Source organism: Urocampus carinirostris, chromosome 7, assembly GCF_059441175.1.
Source record: "Urocampus carinirostris isolate Australia breed hairy pipefish chromosome 7, RoL_Ucar_1.0, whole genome shotgun sequence".
In the NCBI taxonomy this organism is placed as follows: domain Eukaryota; kingdom Metazoa; phylum Chordata; class Actinopteri; order Syngnathiformes; family Syngnathidae; genus Urocampus; species Urocampus carinirostris.
The window spans coordinates 33,933,277-33,944,047 of NC_142355.1; the positions used below are offsets into that span (position 1 = coordinate 33,933,277).

The 10,771-nt window shown below is 41.4% G+C and overlaps 1 protein-coding gene across 1 annotated transcript; it reads right to left on the minus strand.

Moving 5' to 3' along the window:
• Positions 1-2,369: 2,369 nt before the first annotated feature.
• On the minus strand, positions 2,370-8,744 carry LOC148363062 (uncharacterized). The gene is made up of 4 exons (XM_088340575.1): positions 7,981-8,744; positions 6,908-6,963; positions 6,433-6,515; positions 2,370-6,363 (listed from the first exon to the last, which is right to left on the minus strand). The coding sequence occupies exons 1-4, from the start codon at positions 8,742-8,744 to the stop codon at positions 2,398-2,400; spliced, it is 4,869 nt and encodes a 1,622-aa protein (XP_088196701.1). The 3' UTR covers positions 2,370-2,397.
• Positions 8,745-10,771: the final 2,027 nt, after the last annotated feature.

The window sequence follows — 10,771 nt, forward strand, 5'->3', positions numbered from 1 at the left end:
TTTTATTTTTTATTTAATAATTACAGGGGTTTAGTGTTCTAATTTCTCGTGTTTTTCTCATTTTCAACCGGTAAATTTCACATGTATATGAAGACGCGACTGTCTCCTTCAAGACACCTCGTAAATTTCATTGCACATTTATGCATACTATTTTGGTTGAAAACTTACCAATTCCTGGTTCAGCAAAGTTATTTTTTTTACTTTACAGTCAGATTTTTGTAGATCTCATTTCAAATAATACAATCCCCTATTTTACAAGCCGAACTGACTGGTGTCTAATTAAAAGCTCGGGTACTATTAAAACTGTTTAGTTCAAGACAGCTCGCAAATGTTGGTAATTTATCTTTTCTGAAAGCCTTTTTATTGGACAACTTATGAATATTGAATCATCAAACTTTGATTTTTTTATAACTACAGATTTTTGTAGCCCCAAATTTGAATTATTATGGTTCCCATTTTACATTTTTATATTTACTCTGTGATTCATTCTTTTAATTTATTTTGTGTCGTAAAAACAGAAGGGGGGGGGGCAAAAAATGGTGTACTGTACCTGGACACAAATGAACGAGGATAGAAGAGGAATGTACATAAACACCTGACAAAATGTACATGATATATTACTTTTTATTTTATTTTATTATTTGAATAAAACATTTGCCTCAAAAACAACTTTGCAAATAACGCTCCTTGAAAATGTTCTACCATTAAAGTTGTTGTATATTACACCAAAAGCCAATTTTTTGCTCACAACATGACTTGAACTGGTTGAGTAGAGTAGCAGGTGGATGCTTGGGAATCGTGCGCCTCCTTCGAATTTCTTGAAAATCGCAGGCTTCGTTTCTTTGGTTATCACGTTTTCGCTTCTCCTTTTAGAATCACTGCATGTCTTGAGACCCCGAGCTAATTGTACAGTACGAAAAATATACAGTATTGTATAGCACTATGGTAGTTCAACGAATAGCATATCTTATATGATGTCGACCAGGAGCAGACAGGCATCTTAGAGACGTAACTAGCATGAACGCTTCAAAGTATGTATTTTATAGGTTTTTGGGCACGCCAAATAATTTGTTGTCTATGTCGTGTAGTGGGGAAAAATGCTGTAACGAGGGGGTCAACTGATTTTAAAAGTTGTCTTTTTTCTTTACAAAATGTTTATTTTTTTGCATTTTGGCACTCTCCGGCTTCCGTAAGTCAATTGACCCGGCGCAAAAATAATTGTTGTAAAGTGGGGAAAATGCCGTAACTAGGGGCGTATAAAACTTCTTGATCTGAAAACATTTTAAGATGGGGTCGTTGTCTGCCGGGGGTCTACTGTATTAAAAAAATGCCAGTTTCTTCACAAAATGTTTATCTATTGCATTTTGGAACGCCAAGGCTTCAGCAAGTCCACAGATCCGACGCAAAATCCTTTTTGTTGTATACTGGAGTAAATGCTGAAACCGGGGGACGAAAAAAACACATTATTCCACACTGTAAAGTGAAATTACCATAATGCGGGTTGCCTTATCCCGGGATCTAAAATGTCTATTTATTGCATTTTGGCACTCTCAGGCTTCCGTAGACCCACAGACACCACACCAGATCATTTGTTGATGTTGAATAGTGGTGAAAATTATGTTATGAGGGGCCGAAAAACACATTATTCCACACTGTCACGTGAAAACGTCATAAGGTGGGGTTGCCTTACCCTGATCTGCATCAAAAAGGTTGCCTGTTTCTTAGCAAAATATTCATTTATTGCATTTTGGAACGCTAAGGCTTCAGTAAGTCCATAGAGCCAATGCAAAACTTGGTGTTGTTGTATAGTGGGGAAAATACCTTACTGTAAAGCGACAATATCATAAGGTGGGGTTACTGTATCCCGAAGGTCAACTGGTTTAAAAGATTTTCTGTTTCTAAGAAATTTGTTTAGTTATTGCACTTTGGCAAATTCAGGCTTTCGTAAGTCTACAGACCGGATGTACAATAAGGTGTTGTATAGTGGAAAAAATGTCGTAAAAAGGGGGAAAAAACTTCTTAGTAAGACAGGGTCGCTGCATCTCGGGGTTTGCTGTATCACACAATTGACTGTTGCTTAGCAAAATGCTTATTTTTTTTTTGCATTTTGACTTGGGCTTCTGCAAGTCCACACACCCAACACATAATATTTTGTTGTTGTTGTTGTATAGTAGGTAAAATGCCATTATGAGGGGCCGATAAACATCTTGATCCACATCATAAGGTGGGGTCGCCATAACCTGGGTTCCTACTGCACTACTTTTTAACATTATATTTTTACTGTTTCGGATTAAAACGCTTAAGTGGCTTCCGCGCAGTAGTTAGCCGACGCCTAGCTTACAAACAAGCTAAATCAAAAAAGACGGGAAAGTAAAAAACCCCCAAACTGTGTGGAGTTTAGCCCACAGAGTCATTTTTCATGGGCTGCTTATCTTTTTGACACAGCAGCCACAAAACGGAAATCAGGTAAAGGCTGAAACAAGCCAGAAAGTCGTAAAAATAAGCCGTGGCTACGAAAAGTAAAAGCAGAGTGACACACAACAAGGTTTTGAAGAAGCAGTCGCAGGACCAGATCTCCTGCCCGGCCCCCATTTGGTTTTCGGGACTCGGGGTGTCTCGGTCTACGTCCTCTTTCGGGTTCTCCTCGTCCGCCGATTCGCTGATGGCCGGCATGGGCGAGGACAGAGGTTTGGTTTTGCTGAGCGAGGGTCTTTTCTTCGGCCCGAACGCGGTTTCGGTGTTTTTGGTGTGGACGGCTCGGAGGCAGTGCATGTAGAGCGCCACCTCGTCGTCATCCGAGTCGGATTCGGTGGAGACGTCTTCGTCCACTTCCTTGTGCTTCTCATCTACTACTTGATGGACGTCGGCTGGATCTGGATCGTCGATCTCTTTCTCGTTTGCATGACATTCATTTTTGTCAACTTCCTCCCACTCACTGCATTTGAGATGACATTCTTGCGTCCCTGTCAATTTTTTCCCTGTTTGTCTCGCACTATGACCTTCAAAAATAATCACCCCAGGTTCCTTTTTACCCACTTTGGGCTCTTCTTTTTGTGGTGTCATCTCAGATTCGTCTTCTGGTTTCTCCAGTTTGACGATCTTCTCCATCTTGCCCTGGAATATGTCGACCTGCCTTTTATCCAAGTCTGCGCCCCAGTTTTGAAGTTTTAGTGAGTTATCTTCTTCTGCTTCTAAAAACGAGACACTGTGAAAGTGATTATCATTAATTATTGTGGTATTTTGATTTTGAAAATTAAACCTCAGGTCTTCTCCTAACCAAGATGTGTCCTCCAGAGTTCTGTGGAAGTTCGGAGGTGTTTTTACTGTATCATCACCTTTGAAAATCATCTTTACAGCCTCCTTTTTGCCTGTATCGGGCTCTTCTGAGTGTGATGTCATCATAGTTTTGTCTTTTGGTTTCTCCAGTTCCTGGATCTTCTCCATCTCAGACTGGAAAATGTTGACTTGCTTTTTTTCTTGATTTAGGACTATTTCTGTCATGTTTTTTTCACCTTCTAAATATGAACCACTTTGAAAGTGATCATGATTCATTAATTTGTCATCTTCCACTTGGAAACTCTGTCCAAAGTGAGACGTGTCCTCCAGAGTTCCATGAAAATTCAAAGGAGTTTCTTCCTCATCATCACCTGGACTTTTCTGGGTCTTATCCCAGTTTTGAGGTCCCTGTGACGTATTTCTTTCATCTTCTAAAAACAACACACCTTGAAAGAAATTATCATTCATCAGTTCTTTGTCGTGGAAACTGCATCTAAGGTCTTCTCTAAAACGAAACGTGTCCTCCAGAGTTCCAGAAACATTGGGTGGTGTTTCTCCTTCATCATGATTTTCAAGTATCATTTTTAAATCTTCATTTCTATTTATTTTAGGCTCCTCTGCCTTTGATGTAATCTCAGATTGGAGTTCTGGTTTCTCGAGTTCCTGGATCTTCTCTGTCTCATTTTTGGAAATAGTGACTTGTTTTTTTTCCATGTTTACTTCACCTAAAATCGGGACACCTTGAAACTGATTATAAATCATTAATTTGTCACCTTCCTCTTGTAAACTCCACTTTTGGCCTTCTCCAAAGCGAGACGTGTCCGCTATAGGTCCATGACATTTGGAATACATATTTTCCTTATCATCACCTGAACGTTCCTGGATCTTCTCCTTCTCGTCATTGGAAATATCAAGTTGCTCAATTTCCACATTTTGGGCTAGTTTGGATGTGTTTTCTAAAAACAAAACACCTTGAACATCATTATCATTATTCAGTTCTTCATCTTCCTCTTCAAAACTGCACCTCAGCTCTTCTCCAAAGTGAGACATGTCCTCCAAAGTTTCATGAAAATTGGGAGGCGTTTCGCCCACATCATGACCTTCGATAATCCTTTTCATGGCCTCTTTTTTACCAGTTATGGGCTCATCTCCCTGCATTGTCACCTCAGCTTTATCTTCCAGTTTCTCCAGTTCATGGATCTTCTCTGCCGCGTCCTGGAAAATGTCATCTTGCTTTTTGTTCATGTTTGCTTCCCAGTTTAGAGACCTTTGTGACAGGTTTTCTTCACCATTGAAAAACAAGACACCTCGAACTTGATTGTTATTCATCAGTTCTTTATCTTCGACTTGGACACTCCACCGCAGATCTTCTCCAAAGTGAGACGAGTCCTCAAAAGTTCCGTGAAAAATCTGAGGCGTTTTTCCTTCAAAAATGATCTCCATGTGTTTTTCTTTACAGGCTTCTGCCTGGGATGTCATCCCAGTTTCGTCTTCTTGAATCCCCATGACTGGACGTTCCTGGATGTTCTCAGTCTCGTCCTGGAAAATGTGGACTTTTTCCACGTTTGTGTTTAAGTTTTGAGGTCTTGGTGATGTATTTTCTGCAACTTCTAAGAATGACACATCTTTAAAGGGATTTCTACTCTTCAATTTGTCATCTTCTTCTTCGATACTCCACCTCAGGTCTTTTCCAAAGTGAGATGTGTCCTCCCGAGTTCCATGAAAAATCTGAGGCATTTCTCCTACAAAAATTATCTTCACATGTTCTTTTTTATTGGCTCCTGGTTCTTCCACTTGTGATGTAATCTCAGTTTCATCTTCTGTTTTTTTCAGTTTCTGGATCTTCTCCGTTTCTTCCTGAAAAGTGTCAACTTCCCAGTTTTGGGGTCTTAGTGAGGTCCTTTCTTCATCTTCTAAAAACGAGACACCTTGAAAGTGATTATTATTCATTAATTCCTCCTCTTCTTCATGGAAATTCCTCCTCAGGTCTTTTCCAAAGTGAGACGTGTCCTCCAGTGCTCCTTGAAAATTCAGCGATGTTGCTCCTTTGTCATCAACTGGACGTTCCTTGATCTTTTCCATATCATCCTGGAAAATGCCGACTTGCTTTATTTCCACATTTGCGTCCCCGTTTTGAGCCATCAATTCTTCCTCTTCCTCTTGGAAACTCCATCTCTGGTCTTCACCAAAGCGAGACATGTCCTCCAGGCTTCCATGTATATTCGAAGGCGTTTCTTCGTCATCATCACCTTGATGTTCCTGGATCTTCTCTGTCTCCTCCTGGAAAATGCTGACTTGCTTTTCTTTAATGTTTGCGTCCCAGTTTTGAGCCATCAATTCTTCCTCTTTCTCTTGGAAACTGCACCTGAGGTCTTCACAAAAGCGAGACTTGTCCTCAAGGACTCCACGTATATTTGAAGGCGTTTCATCACCTCGACATTCCTGGATCTTCTCTGTCTCCTCCTGGAAAATTCCTACTTGCTTTTTTTCCACGGTTGCTTCCCAGTTTTTAGGTATTAGTGATGTGTTTTTTTCGACTTCCATAGATGAGACACTTTGAAAGTTATTATCTCTCATTAATTCTTCATTTTTCTCTTGGGATCTCCACCTTATGTCTTCGCCAAGGCAAGAAGTGTCCTCCAGATTTCTATGAGTTGTTTCTCCATCATCCTCTGGAAACATTTGATCATGTCCGTTCCTGCTAAGAGTTGAAAGATACCCAGGAGACACCACAGTGAATCCGTTGCTCAAATTTCGTCCGCTCTCGGTTGTCTCAACACCCTTGGTGATCAAAGAATCCTTGTTGCTTTTTAAGAAAGGCAAAGTCCTGACCTCAAATGTCTCATCTTGTTGGGTAACTGTTTCGTTGAAACCTTCACCGCTGGCATCGCTTTTGGGTTTTGTTTTCTTTTTAGATTGAAATTGCAAATCTGCTTGACCATCCACTGGGATATCTTCTTTCTCTTCTGGACGTGCTGCTCCGGTCGAGGGGTCGAGAGGGACACCCGTTTGGAAATAGTCCCTCAAGCGAGCCATCCGGGCTGTCTTTCGCCGTTTTCTCCGGCTGAAGTTCCGGTAGATCTCTGCCTGTTTGACAGAAATAGGGTGAACAGCTAATTTATTCTCGTAAAAACATTAAGAGGCAGTTTTGTGTACCTGTGACTGTTTTTCCTCTTTTGTGTGAACGGGAAGTTGGCTGACTTGTTCGCTGTAGACTTTGTATCCATTTGTTAACTCATCTGTACAAAAGAGATAAGTTTTTTTTTGTTGTTTGCATGAGGGAAGCAAGGAAATGAAAAATTGTGGCCGAAACAAAAATGGCGGTACCCATGGCCATTTATTTTACACCGACTTGCTCAAAATTGAGAAATAACTGACTGGTATATTACTGGCCATGTTGTGCACAAACCTGCACCCATGTGAAAGGACGGCTTCACACGGCTCGCCTCACATTACACATAACATAAAAAAACATTTTTCTTTTGGAAGCCTTGTTTTAGTTTTATTTATTTTTTCTCTCAGAAAAAAACGAAAATGCACTTGTGGCCACTTTCAGCGGGAAATCTTTCAGTGAACAAAATATGGTGCATCTCTACCTAAAATGCATTGATAGAGAAAATTCATGCCGTACCTGCTGATTGGGTTTCTTGGGTTGTTTTTTCTACCACAAAGTTTTCACTGTCAAACCTGTAATTGAAACACACATATTATAAAAAGTTCGGCTATCAATTATGGAACTGTTAGAATGAATTGAATTGCCTTTATTGGCCTTGATAATGATGTAGTAAAATATTGTATGCAACGAGATTAGACATGGCGCTCCAGGGTAAACTAGTAGTAGTTATAAAAGACTGTAAGGATAAAAAGCAGGAACACAAATATTTACAAGGTAGTGCTTAAAGACCGGCCTAAATTATAATAATAGTGCCATGTTTGTAAATAAATAATAGAGCGTTGTAATAGTGCAATAAAAGGAAGTGCGGTGACATTTAGCAGCAACAAAATTTTGAAAATAAGTCACCAGTAGCACTAGTAATGAATGAACTGTATTATAAACAATTGCATTGTCAGATGCCGGTCTGCTATTGGTTGACATCATATAAAATGCTGGTCTGCTTTTCGTTTGCGTCACAGAATCATGAAAATGCCAAGATGCTATTGACTCCCACAATGCTTTTTTCTTCATTCAATTCAGTATCTTGCGTGCTTGGTAAATACTTTGCAGGTCGATGATACAATAAAGCCTTCCCTCCCCCCGTGCATCCACCTGCTAATACACTGGACCAGTTTGAGTCACACCAAAGCATAGAAAATGTAATTTTTCCTTTGTTTATAATGTAACTTAATCATACACTGTACGTGTATATTACCTGTAAGTAGTGCTTATCATTCAGTATTAGATTATTTTAATGTTTTTATCTTGGGTACCGGCGGCTCAGAGCCAATGACCATAGGTTTCTATCCCTCGCTATACGGTAATTTCACTTTGCGAGCCCTAATATTGATTAATGTCATATCCAGGGTCTATTGTAGTGACTTAGTAACAACATATTAAAAGCATAAAATGTTACTAATTTAGGAAAGGGCATCAAAATAAAAGCCATTTACGCTTATCAGTAACAAAAAATACCTCTCAACCTTTACAATAAGGACCTTTTCGCACAATGAAAATCTTTCCTCTTTAAAAAGAGTGCCTCGTCGTACCTGGCAGGTTTTAAACAGCTTTTCTTCGTCCCGTTTTGATTCCGATGGCTCTCGTGAGTCTCTTTGCTTCTCTGTTGGCATAGCAGCACGTAGTTGCTGTTGTTGTTATTGGCCCAGAACGTCCCCATCTGCGTTTCGTAACGCAGGCAAAAGTCTACCCGGGCCCCTTGATCCTGAAAGGGGGGCACCAAGGTGAGCTTGAAGGAAAACTGGTCCGTGATGAGGTCCGAGGTGCCCGGCACGTATTCCGTAAGGAGATCGAAATGGCTGGCCCAGCGGTCCAAAGTGGTACGCACGTAGACTGCTTTGTGGAAAGACATGTTGAGGACCCGCACCAGCCCTCTCAGGGTGGTGGTCCCCGGGATCAACTCCAGCGACTCCAGCTCGATTTTCTGCTCCTGGACTCGTAGGAGGAGTTCCTCCGAGGACAGCTGGGTGGGGAACGTCACAGGGGACAGGCAGTACTCTTCCGCACTCATCCCCTCGAAGTCCATTCCGGGCGGGTTTGGCACGTCCCATAAATCGAACTGCTTGACCTGGACCAGACTGAGCCCCTTGGCGTCGGCGAAGGACACCCTCCTGGAGGCGCAGAGCGACAGCTCGGGTTCCGAGTCCTCGTCCGAGAGCGAGCTCCTCCTTCTCGGTAACGGCGAGGATTTGGGCCGGATGCTGATCACCACTTCGCCGTCATCCTCCTCGGCCGGGTCCGGGACCAGGAGCCGGCATCCGGTCAGAGATCCTTGGACTTGGGGCTCCAACTCCATGGTGGGGCCCGGAGAGCGGAGACGAAGGTGAATGCGACGCCTCGGCCTCTGCCGTCAAGTGACATTCAACAAGCTCGCAGTTAACACACCGCGTCGAGTTACGCGTGACATTGTGGCCAGGGTCCGCGCTAAAAATAGGGCAGGGGGGGAGTTGAAGTATGTACTGTAGTTAAAACTGGGGGCCCGTCCCCCTCTGTGAGTCAGAGCTTTCCGTCGGGGCTCTCACGGGCTCGTGAACATTACGCCTCAAATATTAGGGATACAGGATAATTATCAGGTTGATTATCATATTGTAAGCACATGAGTGGCTAAAGAAAGACACAGTGTTCATTCCATTTGTATAGGCACAAAAAAAAAAAAAAACAATCTGGCCCTAACAGGGAGTTGGGCCACTTCTGGGAGAAAAAACAGAAATCAAGGTCTGCTAGAAAAGCCTCCGATACGACTGATTTGGGCAAAGAAGGGTGGGCCAAAATTCCTCCACAGCGTTGTGAAAAACTCATTACCAATTATCGTAAATTTTGGATTCCTGTAAAAGTAAGATGGAGGTCAAACATTTGAGTTTCTTCAGGTTGTGTATTATAATTACATATTTCCAAACATAAACTTGGGTTCAAGGAAGGCTACGATGTTTTTGCTTCCTGTTTGAATTAATAGTGTCTTATTGAAACGAATAAAGCACATTTTACACTGGTAGGAGTACAAGAAAATGGGCCTTTAAGGGTTTTACTATTAGTCATGATTTTTTTTCTGAAATACGCCTTAAAACAACAATTTTTCAAACTATGATACTTGCTAAAGAGTGTAGCTAACATGTATAGTAAAGCTTTTGTATTTTTGCCACATTTCGAATTTCAATCTTGAAGCTAAAAAACTGGAAACGTTTTCTCAAAATCAACAACATGACAGCCACAATCGTGAAGTGGAACCAAATGATTTCATCACTCTTCATTATATTTACTAGAGAATAATAGTGAATATGAAAAGTTGGTGTTGCAAAAATACTGGCCCCTTTGTTCTCTCATCTCATCAGGCTCAGTCTGGTCCAAGTCAAGCATCAGTTTGGTGTTTGCAAGAAGCCACATAGCAGACAAAAATAACATATGGAACAAGGTACTCTAGTCAGATGAGGCCAAATTTAAAATTTTGGGGCTGAAGGCAAAGGGTTATGTTTGACGTAAGAGTAACACTGCACATTGCCCTGGAAACACGACCCTACTGTCAAACATGGTGGTGGCAGCTTCATGCTCCGGGAACATCGTCAGAGTTGATGGAAAGATGGATGTAGCCAAATGCAAGACGATTCTGGCATAACATTTGTCAGGGTCTGCAAGAGCCCTGAGAATGGGGTGCAGGTTCATCTTCCAACAGGACAACAACCCTAAACATTAGGCAAAAACAACAAGGAATGGTTCAAAATAACAACGGGCAGGCCAAAGTCCAGACCTAAATCCTATTGAATATTTGTGGAAAGATCTGATAAATGCTGTGCACAAATGTTCTCCATCAAACCGTAGAGAACTTGAGCGGTTTTGTAAGGAAGAATAGGCAAATATTGCTGTTTCAAGATGCAAAACTTATAGGGTCATACCCAAAAAGACTTGTGGCTGTGTTTGCAGCAATAGGACGTTCCTCAAAGTATTAACTTCAAAGGGGCAAATACGTTTTCAACACCTACTTCTCAAAAAACAATGTTACCATTGTTACGTCCCGTCTCGATGACTGTAATGCACTACTCTCCGGTCTCCCGAAGTCCAAAATCAAGAGCCTTCAACTGGTACAAAATGCTGCAGCGAGGCTTTTAAGTAAGACAAGAAATTTTGATCACATTACCCCGATTTAAGCTAACCCGCATTGGCTCCCTGATGTTATTTTAAGGTTCTGATGGTAGTATACAAAATCATGCATGGACTTGCTCCCTCATATCTTTCAGATTTAATTTCCCCCTATGTTCCGGTCCGGAGCCTTCGTTCTGAAAACGCTGGTCTACTAGTGATTCCAAGAGCTGTACAAATAAACATGACTTG

Bases quoted from the DNA above. Each gene is read 5' to 3' on its own strand.
- LOC148363062 (XM_088340575.1), bottom strand. From the start codon at position 8,744: ATGGAGTTGGAGCCCCAAGTCCAAGGATCTCTGACCGGATGCCGGCTC. The intron at 6,964-7,980 runs GTACGACGAGGC...TTTCAATTACAG, and splicing joins AGCTGTTTAAAACCTGCCAG to GTTTGACAGTGAAAACTTTG. The intron at 6,364-6,432 runs GTACACAAAACT...TCTGTCAAACAG, and splicing joins AAGAGGAAAAACAGTCACAG to GCAGAGATCTACCGGAACTT.